General features: G+C 36.3%; 2 protein-coding genes across 2 annotated transcripts in view; one reads left to right on the forward strand and one right to left on the reverse strand.

The window, feature by feature from the left end:
* Positions 1 to 1,570: 1,570 nt before the first annotated feature.
* On the reverse strand, positions 1,571 to 10,615 carry NUDCD2 (NudC domain containing 2). The gene is made up of 4 exons (XM_004468554.4): positions 10,092 to 10,615; positions 7,866 to 7,914; positions 7,353 to 7,504; positions 1,571 to 2,072 (listed from the first exon to the last, which is right to left on the reverse strand). The coding sequence occupies exons 1-4, from the start codon at positions 10,278 to 10,280 to the stop codon at positions 1,989 to 1,991; spliced, it is 474 nt and encodes a 157-aa protein (XP_004468611.1). The 5' UTR covers positions 10,281 to 10,615; the 3' UTR covers positions 1,571 to 1,988.
* A 177-nt stretch (positions 10,616 to 10,792) lies between these two features.
* Positions 10,793 to 25,431, forward strand: part of HMMR (hyaluronan mediated motility receptor) — a 32,060-nt gene continuing 17,421 nt past the window's right edge. Inside the window, exons 1-7 of the mRNA XM_004468555.4 lie at positions 10,793 to 10,963; positions 14,573 to 14,671; positions 15,144 to 15,232; positions 18,437 to 18,484; positions 22,041 to 22,229; positions 23,354 to 23,440; positions 23,531 to 23,631. Of these exons, the coding sequence (XP_004468612.1) occupies positions 10,918 to 10,963; positions 14,573 to 14,671; positions 15,144 to 15,232; positions 18,437 to 18,484; positions 22,041 to 22,229; positions 23,354 to 23,440; positions 23,531 to 23,631 (659 nt within the window). The 5' untranslated portion in view covers positions 10,793 to 10,917. The remainder of the gene's footprint in view (positions 10,964 to 14,572; positions 14,672 to 15,143; positions 15,233 to 18,436; positions 18,485 to 22,040; positions 22,230 to 23,353; positions 23,441 to 23,530; positions 23,632 to 25,431) is intronic.

The following is a 25,431-nucleotide window of genomic DNA, read 5'->3' on the forward strand; positions in this document are numbered from 1 at the left end:
AGAGTGAGAAAGGTATTCACATAGGGAGATGGCTTAGGTTAGGGAATCAAATATATTAATAATAATAGGAACCTGGTTTGTCAGTTTTTGAGGGGAGTTATAAATAGGGAAAAGAAGAAAGCTAAATGAATCCCATGAGATTAAAATTTAAAATACCAGTGGAAATGCATGGTTTTCAATATACATACAGAAATATGCATGCAAATATACACATTATATACACACATCTATAGCAAGAAGCACATCTGGCATAAAGATCTTGGCTTCTAGCCCACAAAAGAGAACAAGAGTTCCTTGGGGAAAAAAATGCTGGTTCTTGGGCTGAGGCAGGGAAAGCCAAATATGTCTTGTACCATAAAGTTAAGAAATTGCTTGTAGAATTATGGAGACATGTTGAAAGGGCACAGAAGCCACCCAGAATGGGCTTCCACTGGTCAAATCTGGAACAATTTTGAGATCAAAGTAACAGAGTAAAGATTATTTTAACCCAGTAAGTAGAATAGGAATTTATGAGTTACACAGATATAAATTGAAATTTTGATGAGAAACAAGGTATTATCTTGAAACTACCTTCCCACAAAATGCTAACAGAAAGAGTAATTTGATAGTATAAAAACTTTGCAGACACTACTTAATCAAGTAATCAAGGGCATCAGAAAAGGGACAAATTGAAACTAATCCATAATAGCAAAAAGAACAGAGGGTTAATAAAAGAACATTAATAACATTTTGCTATAGATGCATATTCTGAATTTAAGCATGAATCAACATCAGACAACTCAAAGTAAGCGATGTTCTTCAAAAACAACATACAATCTTCAAAAGTGCCAAGGTGAAAGTCAGAGGGGAAATTAAGTAAGATTTAAGGTAGACTAAAGATACCTGACATCTAAAGGCAAAGCATGATTCTAACTTGGTTAGAGTTCTTGAGGCTTAGATAGTAATGTGTCAATACTGATTTCCTGATTTTAATAGCTGCACTATACTTATGTAAGAGAATGTCCTCCTTTACAGGAAATATACACCAAAGTATTTGGAAGTGATGAGGCATCATGTTGTCAACTTAATCACAAATGGTTCAGGAAGAAAAAACGTCTGTGTACTTGGTAATTTTCTATAAATTTGAAAGTTTAAATTAAAAAAAAAGTAAAAAGACAAAAAAAAAAGAAATTAAATCTCAACAGACATTTTCTATCTATCTAGTTTCTATTCTTCTTATTGAATTCTTACATCTTTCTGGATCATTGAGGATCAAAATGACGTAACTGACTTACAGAGACCATAATTTGGTTCCTGCCACTAATAAAGAGTTCGCCCAATAACGAGTCACTTAGCTGCTTCTCTTTTGTATTAATATACTTCAATTACTTAGTTTTTAACTATTTTTCAATTTCCTGATATAAAGTAATCTCTCAAAGAATAACATACCAATTAAGAAATTTTGTTTACCTTTTAAAATTAACTTACTTAAAATACATTTGTGGATTATTTCTTTCCTTTCATGTCATTTTTTTTAGTAAAATAATTCCCTTGTGTGAACTGGTATACTTAATCAAAGGGATGCACAATACCTATTTAGAAAAGTTTATTTAACATTATTCCTGCATCACACTACGGAAAGAAAAAATTTAATTTTCCCTGAAGGCGCACTAGCATCTCACATGATCTATACTGTTTATTGCGTTAAAATACAGATTAAATATGAAATTAGTAAAATGTGACATATAAAACTTCATGCTGAGCAAAAATAAGTCCACAATCGGTTACCATATATCCACAGAATAGTTCCCACAGTATTTAAGATGTTTTCTATGTAAATCATATTTGAATGCAATTTTTAGAACCATGTTTAACTATATTTTGCAATTCATTAACTGCAGGCATCCACATTTTTCTTCCATCACATAATCTGTTCCTTTGATTTGGGATGGCAATATCTTCTAGGATCCATGGTAAATAGGAAAAAGAAAGAAAAAAACTCCAAACAGTTATTTCTCAAGATTTGAGAAATCTGGTCCACCTTTAGTGTAGTTTCCTGAGATTTCTGCTCCACTGAAGTCAAAACCAGGATTCTAAAAGATATGAAAAAAAATTACAAAAAAATACGGAAAAATACAAATAGTCTAAAAGAAAAATGGAGAAATGATATGAACTGGAAACTAAAAAAAACAGAAACCTAAATGGCTAATGAAACTTGTGAAAAGATACTAAACGTCACTGTAATCACTAAAATAGAATTTAGTATAATAAGATACATTTCAAGTTTAAAACTTACAAATATTTAAAAGACTGATACGTGTACTACAATGCTGGCAAAGGTGTTGGGAAACACATATCAGTGTACAAACAGATTTTTTGAGAGCTTACCTGCCAGGCATGTTCTAAGACCTATGTAAGTAATAATGTATCTAATTCTCACAATAATCCTATGAAGAAAGTACTATCATTACAGATGAAATTAAGGAATTTGCCTAGAGTCACAAATACACTGAGTTGGAATTCATGCAACATGGCTCCAGCCTCTGAGATCTTGACCACTTTAACTTTTAAGGCAATTTCACTTTTTCTTTTTTTGAGGTAATAAATTCAGTGAATATGTATTGAGCTCCTACTATTTGCCAGACACCATTAGAATTGAAAAGTAAACTAAAAAAGATCTCTGCTCTGGCAAAGCTTACATTCTAGCAGATAAATAATAAAACCATAAATTACCAATGCAGTAGTCAGCAAATTTTCCTGCAGACTCATGTAGCAAATATTTTAGACTTTGTGGACCATACAGTCTCTGTCTAAACTACTAAACTTTGCCATTGAGAGAAAGCAGCCATAAACAATACACAAACATAAAAGTTTTATTTATAAAACAGGTGGTGGGAAGCGGATTTGGCTCAACGCATAGAGCTTCCGCCTACCATATGGGAGGTCCAGGGTTCAAACCCAGGGCCTCGTGACCCATGTGGTGAGCTGGCCCATGTGCAGAGCTGATGCGCTCAAGGAGTGCTGTGCCATGCACGGGTGTCCCCTGTGTAGGGGAGCCCCAGACACAAGGAGTGCACCCTGCAAGGAGAGCCGCCCTGCGTGAAAAAAGCACAGCCTGCCCAGGAGTGGCACCACACATACAGAGAGCTGACGCAGCAAGATGACGCAACAAAAAAACACACAGATATCTGGTCCTGCTGCAAGAATACAAGTGGACACAGAAGAATACACAGCAAATGGACACAAAGAAGGGGAGAGAAAAAAATAAAAAATACAACTTTAAAAAATAAATAAAAAACAAGTGGTAATGGAGTTAATAATTAGATTATAGGTAACCAGAAAATAGAATGAGGGTAAAGAATGAAAAGCTGAGGGTTAATCTGTGCAGAACAGGTTAAAAGGTTGTTTGTAAATCTTTGGAAATGAAGAGAAATGATGAAAGCACATCATTTTGTTTGTAAATAGCTGTGCTATTATATGGATATGACAGTGGTTGAAAGGGAAAGTCTAAGGACATGTATAATACTAGAAGGAAAGCTAAAAACTGTACCACAGGACTATATAACATAGTGAAACTTCATGTGAACTATGAATATGGGTAATGCTGCATATATTAGACTTTTTATTAAATATAAATACAAATAAATAGAGAGATGAAATAATTGCTATGTATGTCAGGGGAAGCATGGAGAGATTGAGAGGTGATGAGTTTTTTGTGTTTTTTGTGTATCATCAGTATTATTGGAATAAAGAAAATGTTCTAATGAAGATTGAAGTGATGAATGCACAACTATGTGATTATACCAAATACCACTGATTTTGAATGGATTTATGCTTTATTAATATGTATCAATAAAATTGTTAAAAAAAAAAAAAAAAAACAAGTGGAGAGCCAGATTTGGCCCATGAGCCAAAGTTTGCCAACCCCTGATCTAATGTTTTACAAGCTGGTAAGTGCAATGGAAAGTGGGAGGGAGCATGCAGGGACGGGGCACAGAGTAGAGGAAGTAGGGCTATGTAAGGGAACTGGGAAAAGTATTGTATTAAATAGGAAAATTAAGGCATGCTTCAAGTTAGCCAAGCAACTCTTTAGAGGAAGAGCATTCCAATCAGGAGAGCAAAGCAAAGGCTAAGGAACAGCAAACAAGGACGTATGGCTTAAGTAGAATCATTAATGGGTGAAACAGTAGGAGAGGGGGTCAGGGAGTTAATGGAGAGCCACATCACACAGGGGCTTGTAAAAGATTCTGTCTTATAATAAAATGAAACGGGGGTGATTAGCAGAGTTCAGAAAAGAGAAATGACATGATACAGCTTACATTTTAAAAGAATTTCTCTAGCTGCTATGTTCAGATGGACTGTAAGTGAGCAAACATAAGAGTGTGGAAGGCTGATACAAGGTTACTGCTCTAATCCAGAATAGAGATTAGAAGTGATATGGATCAGAACAGTAGCAGTGTTTGTGATGAGAAGTGGTCAAATTCTGAATATATTTGGAAGACACTACCAGAAAGATTTCCTAACAAACTCGATAGGGTGTATGTTAAAGAGAGAAAAGAATCAAGGATGATTTATAAGTTCTCTCTTTGGCTTGGGCAACTGGAGTTTCCATAAAATGACATGGGGAAGGCTAGAAGTAGAAGAAATTTGGGAGGGAAGGTAAGGAGTTCATTTGGGACATGATGAGTTTGAGGCATCTTAGAAAGCCAAGTGGAGATAATGAAGAGGCTTTTTAGATATGAACTCCAACATTCAGAAGAAAAGTCTGGGTTAGGGATATAGATTTGGAAATCACCAGTATATAAATAGAAATTATCCATCAAAACTTTGAAAATACTTTGATCCAGTAATTCTTCTTGGATATTTATCTTAAAAGAATATCTGAGAGGAGCAAATGTGGCTCAAGTAGTTAAGCACCTCCTCCCACATGGGAGGTCCAGGGTTCAGTACCCTGTGCCTCCTGAAAAAACAAAAACAAACAACAAGCAAAACAAATGATAAAACCAATTCAGGGAAGCCGATGTGACTCAGTGGTTGAGTGCCAGCTTCCCATACACAAGGTCCTGGGTTCAATCCCTGGCCCCCCAGTACTTTAAATTTAAAAAAAAAAATCTGAATAATTTAAAACAGATGAAAGCACAATCTTTGCTTGAAATAGAAAAAATGGAGACATCTAAATCATGTCAAGAGGGAATAACTAAATAATTATGTTATAGGGAATATTCTCTTAAAGCAATTTAAAAGAATAGTTTTATCTACATGCACTAATATGGAAAAAGACCCAAGATACAGTAGTAAAATAAAAAGTCAAATAAAGAACAATATACACAGTATGATCCCCATTTTATATAAAAAATACAAAAAATATATATATGAGATGCCAATGAGCTAGAAGCATGGAATGGGAGAGGTGGGGAAGGGGACTTTCAATTTTTACACTATCTAAATCTATATTAATTAAAAATTTTTTTAGAAGTCTATTCATGCATTGCTTATGATAACATGGCAGTATGAAAGCAAAATTCCTTTCAAGACAAAAAAACAATTTTATAGTAGTTACAGTTACAAATGTCAACTGAGGGAGTGCTGAGTTCCCACCCAGGGGAGCTCTGTCACACTCCCCTAAGGAACAACAATAATCCCCCAAGTACAATGGCAAAGATCAACAAGGAAGGATGGTCCAATAATGAGCCCTTGATACTGATGACTATGCTTAGGAGCCTGTGTGCCTAAAATATAAAATATGAACTAGGCCTAGAGCTGTAGGGTGCCTAAGAGTTACCTCCTGAGAGCCTCCATGTTGCTCAAATGTGGCCACTCTCTAAGCCAAACCTTCCCCCCAACGTGGGACATGACTCCTGGGGAGAAGCCTCCCTTGCGCCAAGGGATTACTACCAATTACTAACTGGAGAAGCAACTAGAAAGAGATCTCAAATAAAAGGGTCAACTCAGACCAGTAGAATACCTCAGCCTACATGGCAGATCAAGTGTTAAAAACTTTGACCTTGAATAAAAGGGGAAAATGGCAAAGACAAATGAGTTGATATGGCTAAGAGTCTTCCAAAAAGAGTCGGGAGGTCATCAGAGGGGTCACACTTATGCACACCTCAGCAAGACCCCAGAAAAAGCCAAAGGAGATAAAACCCTAGGTACTGGTTCTCCTGAAGGCTTCGGAGATCCACAGGGTATATGGTCATGGCAGATGGATTTGGGGCCCTACATTGGAATTTGTGCTCCTGAGTGTGATGGAGCTGGACTCAGATGTGACTTTTCTACACATGCCTCTTCTGTCACTTTTACTGAACCTGTGGTTGGTGCTAGGGATGGTCCATACTCAGGAGACTTGAATCTCTGGACTGCCCATGTGCCAGCTGGTCCCTGAGCCTCAGCAGAGTGGCGACTCCTACTCTCTGGTTCATTGGTCTTACCCAAGTCAGCTAACAGGGAGGGGAAGATGGTCAACCACCACACCAGGGAATTAAGAGTGCCTACAATTGTAAGCAGAGGAATTGCATCCATCATCCATGTGGAATCTAAGCCCCCTTTTGATCTAGAGATGGAGAGGATATCACCATCCCAGGGTCCACAGAATGGAGGAATAAAATATGGACTAGAGTGGACTTACTGATATTCTACTTTAAAACTATTATGACGAGTAATAGAAGAAATTTTAGCATCGAGGTGGAGAAAGTGGCCACAGTAGTTGCTGAGGGCAGGGAGACAGTAAAAGAGATGTGATATGGTGGCATTTTTGGGATTTTGAGTTGTCCTTACCGATATTGTAGGGTCAGATGCTGGACTTTATATATCCTGCCATAACCCACTGAATGTACTGGGGGAGAGTGTGAACTACAGGGTAAACTATTATCTGTGTAGTGCAGCAGTGCCCCAAAATGTGTTTACCAAGTACGATGAGTGTGCCACAATGATGACAGAGGTTGTTAGTGTGAAAGGAGTGGAGTAGGGGAGTGGGGGTATACAGGAACCTCATATTTTTTAATGTAACATTTTTGTGTGTGATGTATATATCTTCAAAAAAATACAATTTACAAAAATGACGTAGTGGGGTGGGGAGTGGGTTATATGGGAACCTCTTATGTTTTTTGTTTTTTTGTTTTTTAATGTGACATTCCTTGTGATCTATTAACTTTAATTTTTAAAAAAACAAAAAACTCAAAATCATACATAGAAAGGCCATTTTTCTAACCATTAAACACTAAAAATTCCTCTAATGAATTTTTGCAACTTTTCGTAACCATGTTTGATTTTTAATTTCATTTTTTATGAATGATTTTTAAAATCATTTCAAATATAATGATTATTCTATGATTTTTCATATTAACCAAACATATTCGCAGAGCCATCTGACTTACTTCTTTCTGGAATCGCTCCAAAGTAAGTTTTCTTTGCATCTGGTCTTGCACCCAGGGGTCAGCTGCATATTCAGATTCTAGAAGAGAGGTCCAACAGTTCGCTGCATCTCTCTTTGTCTTTATGAGAACAATACGGACCATTTTTCTGTCCTCTAAACAAAACAAAACAAAGTCACAAAAAAACTGGAGTTCATCATTAGATTTTATATTTTTAAAAAACCATTAGGTGTTAAAAATGACAACAACAACAAACCCATTGGATAATTTTTTTAGGAGGTACCAGGGAATGAACCTAGGACCTCATACATGGGAAGCAGGGGCTCAACCACCTGAGCTACACCCACTCCCCAATTAGGTAGTCTTGACATACATTTGTATTCAATACATTTCTATTACTGTATCTTTCAATGCTGCCAAAACAAAAGGACCGAAAACAAAAGAGAGAAAGACACTACGTTCTAAGACAAAATTAACTAAGAAATATAACTCTGAAATGTAATAGATTTTCTTTACCCAAAGTCCAAGTTCCCTCATCAGCTATTGTAGAGTCAAAGAGTTTACCCTGAAAAATAAATTTACAAAGGATTAAAAACAAAGCATTTCATTAATTTTTTTTGCATTAATTAAGCATTAATTAAGTTTTTCATGATCAGGGACTTTTACCTATTCCACATACAATTGTTTCATTTGGTTAGAGTAGGGAGATCAAATTTTAAAGGATTTTATAGGTGTTCCACCCTAAATTTCCTTCTAGCAAGTGAAATGAAGCCTAGTTTACACTGCTTAGAATATTTATTATGCCAAAGAATACCCGAAAAAAAGGAGGGGTTTCCTCTTGAAACTAAAAATAAATGCTGCATTTTAAAAGAAATTTTAAAATAAAAAATTGGTTCAAGGGAAGCAGATGTAGTTCAAACGACTGAGCTCCCATCTACCACACAGGAGCTCCCATCTACCACACAGGAGGTCCCAGGATGCCTCCTAAAGAAGATGAGGAAGACAGTGAACTGATGCAACCAGCAGGTGCAATGAGCTGATGTAATAAGAAACACAAGGAGGAAACCATAATGAGAGACACACAAAACAGGGAGCTGAGCTGGCTCAAGCTATTTGGAGCCTCCCCCCAACATGGGAGGTTCCATGCTGGGTTCTGGGTTCCTGGTGCCTCCTAAAAAAAAAAAGACGACCAGCACATAATAGATGGACATAGCAAATGCAATGCAAAACAACGAGGGATTAGAGAGAAGAAAATGTAATGCAAAACAACGAGGGGGTAGGGAGAATAAATAAAATAAATCTTTAAAAATATATATTGGTTCAATCCCTTTTTGGGAATTTTGGCATTAAAAAAATTTTTTAAAACATTGTAAATCTGTTGTCAGATTAGTTGTGACTGATTTTTCAGAAACTCTTTGTTTTAAAAAATAAGCTACATACATGTTTTTTGTATTTTTCCCCAATGTTATTTTTCATACATGTTTTAAAAAGAGCATGCATACCCTCAAATCTCTTTAATTTTTGCTGCCACTTGTCAAATTTTAGAAAATAAAACTAAAATTTCACTTCTAGACAGAAAACATTTTAATATATATCTATACTAGTGGTGGGGAAATCCTACTGGTCTAAACAGACATTTAAAATTGCAGTTATTGTTATATTCCAAAAGTTACTGGAATTCCTGAATTTGAATTTGTAATCTTAAATCACTGTTCAGAAAAAAATATGAATTGCATAACTATTCAGAAAGTCCATTAAGATCCAAGTTGGCATAAATTAATGTCTTTCACAGGAATCTTTTCTCTGAGGCACTCAAAGCACCTACATATAAAATAGTCAACATGTAGTGTGTGCTTATTACATTCCAGGGACAACCCTAAGCTCTTCACTGGATATCATGCTATGCTCCAAACACTCCTATGAAGAAAGGTACTCTAATTGCCGCAATTTATGAAGAGACAGGCTGAGACACTGAGTTATCTGTTGTCCAAGGTTACAAAACTGAAAAACTTGCAGAGCCTGGTATCATACCAAGCTGTCTCCTTTAACTACTACACTACTGTGCCATTCAGCATCTTGGGCAATTTATCTAACTTCAACTTGCTGACTGGTTTAACAAGGAAAATGGGGTCTTACTTTCAAAGGGCATTGTTGAGAATAAACTGAAAGGGGATTGGCTACATTTTTTCACACATCTTTTGTACTTCTTGACCAGTCACAAGCCCGCAGGATTTATCTAATTTTAGATAAGAAAATGAATCACCTCACGTTATTTCTGAAGTCAAACCTCGATATCTCATAACGTATTTCCTTTGTTGTACTTCCAATACCAGCCTTAACTATTTATCAGTTTAGCTGTTTTATTATGCCTCTCTACAATAACTTCTCTGAGCGCAGAAAGTTTATCTCATATCACCGCTGTACGCCCAGTACCTAAGTCAGTGTATGCGATAAAGTGTATACACCATAAATATTTGTTGATTTAATTACCAAGTTAATCTGCTCACAGCTGACCCTCAACGGACACCAAAGGAAGCAGCCTTTTATAGCTAAGGTAGAAACGTGGACTCTAGGAAGGGGCTCCCTCCAGATCAAAACCACGCCAAATTTATCACTTTCTGCCAGTCAGAGGGGCCGTACAGCCTTCCGATGGTCTTTCCGCGAAAACAGTGAATCTTGGTATTAGGAAATTTTTAAAGGAAGGGATGAAGAAACTGAGCACAAGCCACAACTATGCACTACCTTGAGGATCTCGCGGCCACCCACGGCCAGCGCCACGCGCCGGCTCTGCAGGTCGCACTGGATATCCTGGGCGCGAGTGCCTGGAGGAACGTTAACTTCAATGAACACCTCCTCCAGGGTCTGGTACCACTGGCCCCACGGCGTCTCGCACGGAACCACCCCACTGCGTTCCTCAAAGGGGGCGGACATACTCCACTCGCCTCCGGGCTGCTACCCCACCCAGTGAGCAGCAGGCTCTCTGAATCCACACGCTCAGGCTACGTCCGGGTCTCGCCGCTGGGGTCACTACACATGCGCAGAGACCCATGCTGAGGTCTCGGCTTGAGTTCGGTTTTCCCTTTCAGTTGCCATTTTGGACAGTGGCAGAGCTCAGTTTAAAAAAAAAATTGAAACCCAACAGTTTATATTCAAAGGATGGTGTAGAAGGATTGAAGCCGTGAGTCAGGAATTCACTCTATCGTCATCTGTATGACGACAAAATGCAGACTTGCCAACGCCTTAGATTTGAGGTGCGCTTGCGCAAATGCTTTAGGAGTACAAGACTTAAGCCAGCTCTGAGGGGTGGGCGAGGCGGGAGGACAGTACTAGTCTTCTATTGGCCGATAACCTAAACACTCAAGCCATTTAATTGGACACGGCGAGAGCAGAGTGCGCATGCTCCGATGGCGTTCACGTACGGTATTGGCGTACTCCAGAGTTTTGTTTTTCAATTGGCTGGCGTTGGGAAGGGAGGACAAAGTGAAGTTAAATTTGAATTTGAAGCCAAAAGGCAGGCGGTTTTCCCGAGCATCTCTGTGAGCTTCGGTTTGTGGAGGTGGCTGCCAGCATGTCCTTTCCTAAGGCGCCCCTGAAAAGATTCAATGACCCTTCCGGTGCGTACTGGGGATGGAGCTGGGGGACGGGGAAGCCGCTCGCGTCTCTAGGTTCCCTGCATTGAAGTCAGAAAGGCTATTGTAGGGCTTTAGTGGGCCCACTCAATTGATTCATTTTCTCAAATATATATTAAGCAATTGCTACATGTCAAGCACTGTTCGAGATGTTAAAGATAACGCAGTGAGAGACCATAGTTCTCCATGGAGCTTACATTAAAGTGAGAAATACGGTCAATGAACAATTAGCGCCGTGTAGAAACTAAAGAAAGGTGTAGGGGATGGGGAAAAGGAGGTATTGATTGCTGTTTGACAGTCAAGCCTGGGAAGTCACTGGTAGGACCTTGTGGATTTCTTTTGGATATTCCATTCGGGCAGTTTCTGGGCGTAAAATTACGGCACTAATTGTAATATAACTGAAGTAATGGCAGTTAATATTGACCACTTACCATGTACTCCAGGCACCGTACTAAATCAATGCATCGACCGTTCTTTTTTTAATTTCTAGCTGCACTAAGAGGTAATCCTTTTATTATTTTATGGATAAAAAGACCTGAGACTTTGAGAAGAGATTTTCCCAATACTCCATAGCCAATCCGAGGTGGACCCCAGCCCTCCATGAGTCCATCCTTTGCTTTTAACCATTGTAATGCATAAGCACAATAATTCCGGAAGCCTTGGATGTAGTAGGTAGGCACTCATAATTTAGTGAATGCCATTTACATGCTAAGGGCTTCCTACATGATCTCATGTCTGCCTTGCAACAGCCAGGTAAGGGAGGTCCTGATATCGTCCTCATTTTACAGATGAGAAAAGTGGCAGGGTCTCATAATTGTGTTAAGCAACCAATCAGTGTTAGAGCTGAACATCAAAGCCCATCTAGTTAATGATCACTCCTTAAGACCAAGTGAGCCTAAGTTTACTTTCTTAAGTAGAAGAATCAAGATCCCTATTCTTTCCCAGGAATTCAAATGACCTTCTCTAGTTCTGTCAGCAGTGAGTTTTAAGCAATGACTACCAGTGATGACCTCAGGCCTACAGTTTCAGAAATAAGAGTTGACATTTATTTGACATTTAGTATACATGAGGCACTTTAGTGATAACTCATTTTACTCCAATAATCCTCACCACACTACCAAGAGGTAGGGACTATTTTTTATTCCTGTTTCATGTATGACAAATGTACTAGTTCAGCTTCAAATAGTATAAGTAAATATTGAGGATATATACATTTCCTAACTTGTTTTGTCTAATATAGAAGATTAGTAAATAGGCTATTCCTTTCTATAATAGGAACAATAAGAACAAACTGCTATAAAGAGAGGAATCTAACATGATTTGGGATTCAGAGAAAAAGTACTTACAGGCTGAGATCAGAAGGATAAATAAGAGTTAGCCAGACAAACCGGAAAGGGCACTGTCCATTTTGGGAGTTAAGAAGCAGAAAATACAAAGTCCTGAAAGTCTGAAGCACTTATTTAAAGCAATGCATGAAAATGATTTGTTTGCATCCAATTATTAACTGCTTATATTAGCTTTGGATCATTGTTGACTGAGATATTTTAAACCTTGTTCTACAACACTTGCGATATCCCATTCCTTTTGTCTGATATCCCCTCTCCCCAGATTTATAATAAGTCATATCTAAGTAAATATGTGCATTAATAAGGAAACTACTTAGAGCATGAAAATGGCATTGTGTCACATTGTTTTCAACTTGCATGATGCTACTTAAACACTGTTGCCTGTCCTTTCTAATGCTGCTAGCCATTATCCCTTTTTAAGAGCATGGTCTCAGTGATAGACTAGAATTCAACATCATTTTTTTTATTCTGGCTGCTCTGCCAGAACTAGAGCAGTGCTTCTCACATTTTTCTGCAGAAGCATCACTAAGAGCAGAGAGCAAAGAAGAATAAACATAGGCTCTGTATTCTGCACCTGCCATTCCAATATTGGTGGCAGTTTTCTTTGGAGTCTCCTATTTGCTTTAAAATAATGTACCCCACTTCCTCCCCTTTCCGTACTCTAGGTGAATAAAAGCAGATGGTCTAGGATGATATGCCTTGCTTAGTCTTATTTTCAGAACTTCCGGTCACCCTGTTGCTCACACCAGAGTGTAAGCAGTTTGTGAGGTTTGAGAAATCTGAACTAACCAAAATTACTTTTTGCTAAAACTGCTTTTACCTTAAATACTGCCAGTGAATTCTGTCCTTCATTTTTAGAGTATTTCTCTTGGTTGGAAATCTGCCTCTACCCATGATGGACCAAATTTAGATCTGGTAGCTTTGCATTAGTGCATACGATCATCATTCCAGACCGAGGGATGGAAACGTAATTCTATCCTTTATGTCTTTATAATCTACCTAGAATTGGTGAGAGCAATGATTTTCAAACTTTTTTTATTATATCCCTGGATGAGAAATACATTTTATGTCTTATATCTGAATCCAGAATATATTTTCTGGTTTCTATATATCAATGAAACAAAACTTTCAGATAGCAATGTTTAACCTTGCTACACTTGACCCACTTTCTAATTTGTTTCATCTTTTTAAAATGCTAATTTTAAACAGTCTGCCATCTGAAAAACACTTAAGGTACAATAGTAGTTGTCTTGAGAAAGGTAAGACAACTTGCTGTTCCTATCTATTTGCATGAGATTGTATAATAAGTGTATAGCACTTCAGAGAACAGAATAAACTTATTGCTTCCTAATCAACTAAACCTTTATGCTAAAAATATTATTCTTGTAAGTCCCAAGGGCCTATCTCACCTCCACAAAACATAAGCACTCTGAAATGCCTTCACGTCAGGACTCCAGCTGAGTGAGGTTACACAGTATAAATTTCTGGAACATACAAATATAGCCTCATACAGTTTATATTTTGTATACCGTGGCTTTATAAATTCCCTGAACCTTAACTTCCTTAACTTTAAATTAGAATAGTAATACCTTATCCTATAGGGTTATTGTGAGGATTGAGATGATATCAGTAAAATGCTTAACATAATGCCTAGCATTTAATAAGTGTGCAAAAAATTCTAGTTACTCTTAGTGTAGTTGTTTTCCTTCTGTGTATTAAAATATAGGTGGCATCATCAGTGATTCTGATCTATTGATATTAACCAGAGAAGAATTATCACTATAAATTTTTATTCCAGTCTAAATCTCAAGGGCTAGATATTTTTAATTACTTCATTTCTAAAAAATTTATGGTAGTTACCTCAGTGACTTTCTTTGAGTAGATTTGACACCTAATATTTTGTCATTTTTCATATTCAGTCTTTAATGACAAAAACCATGTTGCTTGTTATTATATGATATTCATCGCAAAACTGCCTTTACTGGTTCACTTTGTCCCGTTGCTGTGTTTTTTCTTTGACCCAATTGAAATAAAGAACATTTGGGAAGATAATGACATTGATCTTCAGAACTTCCTGAATTTTCTACACAAGTAAATGGATGCTATTTTTACAGAAAAAAACAAAAAGTGAATCAGTTCAGTTTATTAATGGCATGTTCACATTTATATTCACTTTATTATGGTGTGTTTTCAACTTATGATCATAAATTATACTAGATAACCCATTAATATTTTATGTTTCCTCTAGGTTGTGCACCATCTCCAGGTGCTTATGATGTTAAAACTTCAGAAGTATTGAAAGGACCTGTATCTTTTCAGAAATCTCAAAGATTTCAAAAACAAAAAGGTAACAGATACCAAAATGAAAAAATGATTATATGATCTTATGAATGTTAAAGTTATGAATAACAGCATTTCAATTTAAAGATGCTACAGTGTTTCTAAAAGTGAAAAGCTAGAAATATATTTAAATAATTTTAAATAATTTGGTGGCTTTATGAAAGAGTTAAGTACAGAATCACACTTTCATTATTACAAGGTTGTAAAACCTGTAAAATTAAGCAAGACACTCACATAGGTATATAGTTTTTCCTTTGGGTACCATGACCCATCCATCAGGGAATATTTGGAAAATCACAAATGTGTTAGATAGATATGTAAAAAATATTGTGCAACTAATTTAGAAAAGCACAATTAAGAAAAGAATACCTTTATGTTGACACACTAATCATTGACATAGATATTTGGAAATTGTGTTTTGCCTGTGTTTAAAAACATGACAGCACCAACCATGATCTCTATACTTTATTTTACTATAGCTTTAATAGAATCTCAACAAAACTTTAGTTTTGACAAAGACACTACCTTGTCTGCTTCAGCAAGAAAAGTTAAGACTTTGGGAATAAAGGTGAGAAACTTTTTTATGTCAGCTATGTTTTCATTGAAAATATTTCTGGGGAAATGGACTTGGCCCAGTGGTTAGGGCATCCGTCTACCACATGGGAGGTCCGCAGTTCAAACCCTGGGCCTCCTTGACCCATGTGGAGCTGGCCCATGCGCAGTGCTGATACACGCAAGGAGTGCCGAGCCATGCAGGGGTGTCCCCCGCATAGGGGAACCCCACGTGCAAGGAGTGCGCCCCGTAAAGAGAGCCGCCCAGCGCAAAAGAAAGTGCAGCCTGCCCAGGAATGGCGCCGCCCACACTTCCCGTGCTGCTGACGGCAACAGAAGCGGACAAAGAAACAAGACGCAGCAAAATAGACACAGAGAACAGACAACCGGGGGAGGGGGGAGGAATTGAAAATAAATAAATAAATCTTAAAAAAAAAAAAAAAGAAAATATTTCTGAAAGAAGTTATGTTTGACTAGTTTGGGGTAATTGTATAAATCAAGGTTATAGGTAAATCAGTAAAGTATTTAAACATTATCATTAGGACTCAAGCAAATTTCACATATCTATCTGGATGATTACTAAATTATGTGTTTAGATGTGTCCTTCATTTCAGAATTAGTAAATGGTCTTCACTTCTCAGACATTTCTATATCTAGATGAATTTCACAATATCTAGTAAGCCTTTAAACATTGATTGATGCTTTGATTTGTTAGTTACTAGCATTGGAGTTGTTTTGGTTTTTTTTATTTGTTTGTTGGGAAGGATAGGTATTGGTGAAGAAAAAGCAGAAATAACCCTATTGCCTAAAACAGATTTGCTGCTTAGAAACTGCCAAAGAACAGTGGGAGATTAAATTCTTAACTGTGGCTTATATAAGAACATACCGTTACAGTTTCCATTATTGCTACTATTATTTCATAATTACTTGATTTGTGCTTTCTTAAGAAATTATACAAATTAACAGATATAATGTGAAAAGGATTTAGAGTTGGGAAACCAAGGCTCTAGGTTAAAATTAGAAGTGTTTACTTGTTTGGCAATTATCTAAATCTGCATTCTATGATAAAAAGCTGCATTATCTGATATAGAAGCCACTAGCCATTTATGGCTATAGAGCATTTAAAATGTGGCTAGTACTACTGAAGAAATAAATTTTTATTTTAATTAATTTTCATCTAAAAACTGACAAATGAATTCACTTATTGAAAAACTCTTAAATGTTTTTGAAACAATTTCAATATATGAATCTATTTCTTTTTTTTTTTAAGATTTATTTATTTCTCTCTCCTTCCTCCCACCCCAGTTATCTGTTCTCTGTGTCTATTTCCTGCATCTTCTTTGTCCGCTTCTGTTGTCATCAGCGGCATGGGAATCTGTGTTTCTTTTTGTTGTATCAGCTCTCCGTGTGGGCGGCGCCATTCCTGGGCAGGCTGCACTTTCTTTCGCACTGGGCGGCTCTCCTTACGGGGCACACTCCTTGCACGTGGGGTTCCTGCACGGGGACACCCCTGCATGGCAGGGCACTCCTTGCGTGCAACAGCACTGCGCACGGGCCAGCTCCACACGGGTCAAGGAGGCCTGGGGTTTGAACCGAGGACCTCCCATGTGGTAGACGAACGCCCTAACCACTGGGCCAAGTCCACCGCCTTGAATCTATTTCTTCATCTATATGTTTTAGGAAATCTAAATATAGATAAATATTTCCAGTGAATATTTAGCATCTTAGTTGAAATACAGTGTAAAATGCACACCAGATTTTGAAGACTTAGTACAAAAAATATAAAATATCTCAATAATTTTTTATATTAATGACATTCCAAAATATTTTTGGTAAATTAGATTAAATAAAATATGTTTTTAAGTTTTTAATTTTTAAATATGGCTTCTAGAAAATTTAAAAATACACGTGCACTTACATTATATTTCTTAAGGACATTGCTGATATAGAGACTCTTAGAAACTGACGTAAATGACTTGTCTCGATTTTTTGAAAAGCAGTTCTCGAACTTTGAGTTAATTATAGAATTTACAACTCCTCTTAGAAAATTAAATTATATACCAGTTCATGTAGAACTCCAAAGTAATAGACCTTCCATGATAGAAAGGGTTATGGATGTAAATTAATAAATATGTGACTGGATGGTACCTCCCCAACTTAAAAACGTAAAATGGCTTTCATTCACGGTATTTATGAATCTTCTTCCATTTTTAGATGGAAAAGATAGATTCTATTTCTGATGATTGTGTAAGAAAAGCTCTTTAGTAAAAAAAGATGTAGTATAAAAATTGTGTCTTATTTAGACTAAACACAATCAATAGGTTTGGATCAACGTTAGTACTATTTCAGTTTTTCTTTGTTTCTTTGCATCCATAATTTTTTTTCTCTTTGGGTTTCAATGTTGAAGTTGATTGCTCTTTGTAAGATTCTTTCTGAAATAGCATAATTAAATATTCAAAAATGTATTGCTTTTTAATGTTGGAAGGGAGGCAGTCTGTATTTATTAAAGCTCCACCTGTTCCTTTCACTGGGATTGTTAGAAAAAGCCTGATCTTTCAGGGCAAAAACTGTTTGTTTTTTAATTATTTTTTATTTATTTATTTCCCCTCCCACCTCCCCTCCCCCTAGTTGTCTGCTCTCTGTGTCTATTCTTTGTGTGTTCTTCTGTGTCCGCTTGCATTCTTGTCAGCAGCACTGGGAATCTGTGTCTCTTTTGTTGCATCATCTTGCTGCATCAGTTCTCTGTGTGTGCAGGGCCACTCCTGGGCAGGCTGCACTTTTTTCATGTGGGGCAGCTCCCCTTGCGGGGCACACTCCTTGCACGCGGGGCTCCCCTGATGTGCGGGGTACAGCCCTGTGTGGTATGGCACTCCTTGCACACATCAGCACTGCACATGGGCCAGCTCACCACATGGGTCAGGAGGCCCTGGGTTTGAACCCTGGACCTCCCATTTGGTAGGCAGACACTCTATTAGTTGAGCAAATCCACTTCCCAGGGCAAAAACTTTTAAGTCTGAAATATTTTGAGATTTTAATAACCCTTTCCTTCATATACTGGATAAGTTCCCAACAGAATGTTTGCTAGACTAAGTGAAATTTTTTAAAATAGAAATTGTTTGGAACCTTTAATATATTATGAAAACTAAAAATCAAATTTGACTCTGATATTTGTGGCACTTAATTTAAATGTATTTATCATTGTTCTTTGATTTTTAAATAGAAGGAAACTCAAAAGAATAATAAAGATTTGAAGATGCTGGAAAAAGAGGTAAGAAGTACTTTTAACTCATTAAAAAATGAATGTGATATATAATAGAAAGAGAATTACATAGAGTTAAGCAACAGGGATCTTGTTGCAGTTGGAGGAGGTGTACAATGTGATAAATATACCACCCTGATTAGTGTCTAAAGGATAACAGTTCCTTGGCATGATTGCCACACTTCAAAACGCTGGTTGGGGGTGTGATATGCTGGCAATCATAGTATGTGTTAGCATACTGAAGAACAGATAGAAGATAACCACTTCATGGGAGTCTTGAGATCAAATCCAAGGTATAAGTTCATTACAATTAGATATGTGGATCAAATATTTATATTCACTCACAGCTCACACTCTTCCTGTAGACTAATCTATACACTAACAGAATGACTACCTAGAGAATCGCTTGGTTAGCATAAAATCCTAGCAAATTCAGTAGATTATGATCAAGTTATGTTAACTGATGGATTCCTCTGCACCCCAGATAATATACCTTCTTCAAGGATGAACTAGCCTACAGCTATGCTGCCTAATATGGTACCCACTAGGCACATGTGGCTAATTAAAAATTAAATACATTAAGAATTCTAGGCAGATGCAGCTCAAGTGGATGAGTGCTTGCTTCCCATATACGAGGTCCCAGATTCAGTCCCCAGTACCTCCAAAAACAAACAAATGAAAAAACCAACTCTCATTGGGAAGCAGATTTAGCTCAGTGGTTGAGCACCTGCTTCCCTCATACAAGGCCCTGGGTTCAATCCCCATTACCTCCTAAAGAAAAAAACAACGCCAGGGCTCAGCTCTAGGGGAATGGGTATAGCTCAGTGGTTGAATGCCTGCTTCCATGTATGAGGTCCTGGGTTCAATCTCCAGTGCTTCCTGAGAAAAAACAAACTATTTCTCTGTTGCGCTAGCCACACATTTCAAGTGTTCAATACCAAGTATGGCAAGTGGCTACCACTACTATGCTGAGTAGTGTACTTCCACAATGCCAGAAAGTTATATTAAATAGTGCTGACCTAGAGTACCCACTTACCTAAGCAACACTAAGCTGCCCACTGCCTGCTTTGCTTCTCTGGCAGTTTTTTTTTTTTCCAGTGTTTCCATTGCTGACCAGCTTTCCTTCAAATGGATGTATTCTTTTGATATATAAAACTTTCAGTTTGAATTTGATTGCAGTCAAATGTTGCCTTAGGACCAAGACTATTTCAAGGTGTCTCTACAGATCTCTGTACCAATTATTCTGATCCTTTTTGCATTAATTCTGATATTGGCTATCATTTTATTGAGGATACATACCTATAATGTAGGCCTTAATATATTAGAGATGTAATAACTGAATCTCAGTTATTCAGTTGGTAAGGGGCAAAGTCAAGTAGAAGTAATAATTTGGAACAGTTAATCTTATAGAGGTTTTTTTTACTACACAGAACTCTATTTTATTTAAGTCCCAGTGTGTTGTTTGTTTAGTTTGAATTAGTTGTCAATATTTAAAATAAAATTTCACACTAAAAAATCTAAATACCCAGCTTCTGTTGCAAAATCAGAAGATCTGACAACACTGCTTCCAGATTCTCCTCCTGGGCAACAATCTGCCAAGACAATGCTGCAATTGCCCTTCAGCCCTCATGTATCTGCTTGACCCTATTTATGTTTTACAAATGCTTTTTTGGACGTGAAGCTTCTTTAACTGCAAAACAGAAAGTGTGATGTACATAATCTCAATGTTCTTCTACTTTTTAATACTGTGCTGTTAGCATTGGTTTATAAACCAATGATTTAAGTGTAGGGAATCTTTTTTTTGGGGCGGGGGGGTTACTTAAACAACAAGAATTTGTTATCTCATGGTTTTGAGGCTAGATATTCAGAATCAAGACATCAACAAGGCCAATCTTCATCCCTGAAGTCTGTAGCAGTCTAGTGCTGACTTGCTACAATCCTCAGGGTTCCTTGGCTTACATCTCTGTCTCAACTTAGGGAATCTTCTTTCTGTTGCTAGCATCTAGTTCACAACTTTATATGTGTATAAGTGGTAGTAGATATATTGTCAAGTAAGCATTATTGGCTTAAAATACTGAGATTGGTATTAATATGTCAAGAGTAGAAAATACTTTTTTATGTACTTAATACAACTGTGCCTTCCTGAGATTTGCCTTATAGCCCAGCAATAGGCAATTTTGGTAAATGTTCTGTGTGTACTTGAAAGGAATGTATTCACTTGTTGGGTATAGTGTTCTATATTTGGTAGTATGTTCAAGATCATTAGTAGTATTGTTCCTTGTCTGTACTGATAATTTTGTTTGCTTATTCTATCAGTTATTGACGGAAGTATATTTAAATTTCCAGCTCTGATTGTAGGTTAGTCTATTTCTCCTTTCAGTTCTCTTAATTTTTGCTTTGTGTATTTTAAAGTTATGACATTAGGTGTGCAATAAATTTAAGATTGCATATTCCTCTTGAATTAATCTTTTCATCATTATAAAATTACCTATTTATCCCAAAGTAATACTTTTTGCCTTAAACATACATTGTACCCATATCAGCTCTTTTCTGGTTAATATTTCTATAGTAAATCTTTTTCAATCCTTTTATTTTCAATCTATCTGAATCTTTATAGTTAAGGTATATTTCTTGTAACCATCTGGGATCATTTTCCTTCAGCCTGAAGAATTCCCTTTAACATTTCTTGTTGTGTCAATTTAATGGTGACAAATTCTCTAAGCTTATTTTCTCTGAAAACATCTCTATTTTGCCTTCATTATGTAAAAGATATTTTCATTGGGTGTAGAATTTTAGGTTGGCCCTCCCACCCTCTCCCCATCCCCTTTATTTTACTGATGTCATTCTGTTGTCTTCTGGCCTCCACATTTTCTGTTGACAAATCAGGCATCTGTCTTAGTGTTGGTCCTTTGAAAATATTGTAGCTCCTTTCTCTGGCTACTTTTATTTTCTTTTATTATTATCCTAAGTATTATGATATACCTAAAAGAAATTTCCTCTGTATTTATGCTTCTTGGAGCTCACTGAACTAGATCTCAGTTCACTTAGGGAAAGGTCTTTTTCTTGCTGTGTTTCAATTCAGAGCCCCTTTTCACAAATATTTGATGCTGTTAAGAAAATTATGGGTAATTTATCCTTTTTTTAGATCAAGTAGTTGCAGTAGACATGACAGCTTATTGATGCCTACTATGTCCTACCCAGAAGCCAAGCTCTGCCATCTTGAAATAAAGATGTTTAATATTCCAAACTGTAAATGAATGTATATAATTAGAACTATAGACAAGAAAACTCTTATAGGTTGAAATACCTTAAAAGTAAATAAACAACGTAGTTGCACCCAGGAGTTTATAGCAATTAAAATTCTTCTGTTCTTAAAATACATGCAGATTTTAATGAGTATCATAAGGTAATTATGATGGTTCAAATAGCTAATAACAGACTATGTAAGAGTGTAATGTCAAAATCAGAGATTGTTTATAAGCTTTAATGTTTCAATTATCAATAGCATGTATTTACATTGTCAGTGCATCAGTGAATCATTATTTTTTACCTTGTTTTTGTCCAGATTCGTGTTCTTGTGCAAGAACGTGGTGCTCAGGACAAGCGGATCCAGTATCTGGAAGCGGAGTTTGAGAAGGTAGAATCTAAGCTAAATGCTGCAGTCAGGGAAAAATCATCTCTCTCTGCAAATAATGCTTCACTGGAAAAACAACTTATTGAATTAACCAGGACTACTGAACTCCTAAAATCTAAGGTATTGAATCTCATGATAACATTTACTACTGAATAAATAATAAATGTGTTTTTTTCTCCTTACAGTTGTTTGGAAACTTTAGGCTCTATTTTAGTCCTTTTCCTTCTCCAGATGTACTGTAAATATTAAAGTGCTTCAAATTGGAGGAATTATTTCATCTTTTTTATTATGGAGTCTGGCATATAAGTGACTTTTTGCTTTAATACCTGACATTTCCTTACCCTTTCTCAAAGTCATCCCTAACAAATATGACCATTAATCAAAATGACAGAGTTTACATCTAGAAGTTACATTATAGATCTTTCCATTAAATAAACAGTAGCATAACAGCAGCCTTCCATCCCAAATCCTTTTGGGAATGAAGTGGATTAATAAATTGATTAACTAAATGTGTTCAGTAGATCAATTGTTTATCAGTATTAGATCTTAGGGGCTTAACATAGTCATCTTGCTTTTTATAAAAGTAGAGCGTATACATCGCTATACAGTTAAATCAGTTATTTTTCAGTCATTATACATTGTAACATGCTGGGTGCTCTTTGCTTACAAAGCAAGTAAAAGGACAGTGAGGGAAGGCTTCAGAGCCCTTGGCTTTATAAATTTTGGTTCCACTGGTGTCTCTTTCCACCTAAAGAAGTTACAGTTTGTGTGTAAGGATGAAATGCTATTTAGTTATTAAAAGTTAGGGAGCATAAGAATCAAACATGGGGAAGGGAGCAGGTTTCTGGGCCCCATCCAGGAAGATTCTGATTTAGTAGGTCTGGGATGGAACTTATATGCTTTCAGGAATACACTAGGTGATTCAGATGCATATTGTTAAGCAAACACACTTTATAAGGAGTCCTGTCCGAAAGCATCATGCAGTGAACTTTCCAGTGTGTAGAAGTATGGCCACATAGACTACCTTTTTAAATATAAGCAGAAAGTCACATTAAGGAAAAGGAGGGACAGAAAACTGTTGCAAGCAATCCGAAATTGTTATTGGCCAAAAACTGTTTTCATTTACTGAGGTATATTGCAGGCATATATTAGCCGCAATAAGAGATAGAATAATCAATATTTTACTCATTTTATATATGACTTAGCAGAAAACATTTCTGAATTTTTATGTTCGATGTACCCAGTTTTCTGAAGATGGTAACCAGAAGAATATGAACATTCTAAGCCTTGAATTGATGAAACTTCGAAACAAAAGAGAAACAAAGATGAAGGTGAGTGATTCCTTTGGTAAGTTTGCTGTGTCTGGATCTAGAGATCTGAATAATTTCTCATTTCCTAAAACAGTTATCTTTGTTACATAGAGTATGATGGCTAAACAAGAAGACATGGAGATAAAGCTTCAAGTCACTGAGCAAAATCTTCAGAAGTCTCAGGGGAAAATAGCACAACTTGAGGGGAAACTGTAAGTGATGAAAAGGAAAAAGAAAATATCAAGTGTAACTAATTCTTTGATTTGCATCTCTCAGTAAGTTATTGATTACTGAGACCATACCTTTCCTATCAACTTATCTCATTGCCTTCCTCTAATTGCCTTTTCTCTTCCTAAGTGATCACTGAGCCCTAATTATTCCCAAATATTTTATCAAAGTTATAAAAGTTACTTTTGGTGTTAATGAGGAAAGACCTCATAATCTTTTTATATCATAATGTTATAGAGATTGTAGTCAGACCAAAATTAAGAAATACGGGCATAGAAAGTTTTGATTAATACGTATTCCGAGCCTTCCTTTTATTGCTAAGCTATAATTTACATTCAATAAAATGTGCAGGTCTTAGGTGTTAAGTTTGATGATTTTTGACAATTGTCTACATCCGTGTAACCTCCATCCAAATCAGATAGAGAACATTTTCATCCCTCCAGAAAATTCCCTCATTCCTACTCTCTGTATACTCTGTCCCTACCCCCACAACCACTGCCTGACTTTCATCATTACAGATGTTTTCATGTTTTTGAAAGTTTATTGCAAGAATTTGTGTGAGGGCTGGGTGCTTCGTTTGCTTAACATAAGTTTTTTGAGGTTCATGTTTGCTATTGTGTTTATTGTAATTTGTTCTTTTTTATTTCTTAGTATTCCATTATATGCATAAATGTCAATTTCTTTGCTGTTTTTCTTCTGATGAATATTTGGGCTTTATCCAGTTTCTGACTATTATGAATAAGGCTACTGTGAACATGTTGAATATCTTTGTGTGGAAATGTTTCTATTTTGGGTAAATATCTAGGAGTAGAATTGCCTGGGTACTAAGGTATTTATATGTTTAACTTTTTAAGAACTATTACATAGTTTTTCAAAGTGGTTATATCATTTTATATTTCTACTAGCAATGAGTAATTGTTCCAGTTGTTCCACATTCTCACCAACATTTGATGATGTTAGTCTATTTGATTTTAGTCTTTCTAGTGCATGTGAAGTGGCATCTCATTTGTGATTTAATTTATAGTGATAAATAGTGATGGCAACCTTCTTTTCATGTGCTTTTTGATCATCCATATATATCCTTTTGTAAATGTCTATTTAAATCTCTTGCCCATTTTTAAATTGGGTTTTCCTTTTGTTGATTTCTTTTTATTGTAGAGTTCTTTAATGCATGTATTCTGGATACAAGTTTTTTGTCAGATGTGTAGCTGAATATTTTCCCCTGATATTTCCCAATATATCCTTATATTTATTCCAGACTTGCCTATTTTTTTTTCTAGTGTCTATTGATAAGCAGAAATGTTTATAAATGTTTATTTTGATGAAATCTAATTTATCAATTTTAAATTTTATATAATTATGGGCTTTATGTTTTTTCCAAAAAATCTTGATATGCCCCAAGATAGTGAAGATATTCTCCTGTGTTGGCATATTGGGACTTTATGATTCTGCATTTTTACATTTAGGTGTTGATCCATTTGGGATTATTTTTGGTTTTAGAATAATGTGTAGGGGTCAAGGTTTATTTTCATCCATAAACATAGTTGTTATCTTAGCACTAAAAAGACAGCTTTGTTTTTATAGCTTTCATGAGTTTTTTTCTTTAAATACGCTATCATGTTGCCTGTGATTAACAATCCTATAGTTCTTTCCTTCCAATTTTGATGCCTCTTATTTTTCTCTTTTGTCTGTCATACTAGTTATGTTCTTAACCTTTGTACATCTTCATTTGGAGGGCTTACTGCTTTGATTGAATAGAAATTTATACACAAGGGTAATGCCTT

Source organism: Dasypus novemcinctus, chromosome 2, assembly GCF_030445035.2.
Source record: "Dasypus novemcinctus isolate mDasNov1 chromosome 2, mDasNov1.1.hap2, whole genome shotgun sequence".
NCBI classification, from domain to species: Eukaryota; Metazoa; Chordata; class Mammalia; order Cingulata; family Dasypodidae; genus Dasypus; species Dasypus novemcinctus.

What these genes read in the sequence shown, in the direction of transcription:
- NUDCD2 (XM_004468554.4), bottom strand. Translation starts at nt 10,280, where the DNA reads ATGTCCGCCCCCTTTGAGGAACGCAGTGGGGTGGTTCCGTGCGAGACG. An exon ending in GTGGCCGCGAGATCCTCAAG is followed by an intron (nt 7,915 to 10,091) that starts GTAGTGCATAGT and finishes TTTATTTTTCAG; the next exon opens with GGTAAACTCTTTGACTCTAC. An exon ending in TGGAGCGATTCCAGAAAGAA is followed by an intron (nt 2,073 to 7,352) that starts GTAAGTCAGATG and finishes CATATCTTTTAG; the next exon opens with AATCCTGGTTTTGACTTCAG.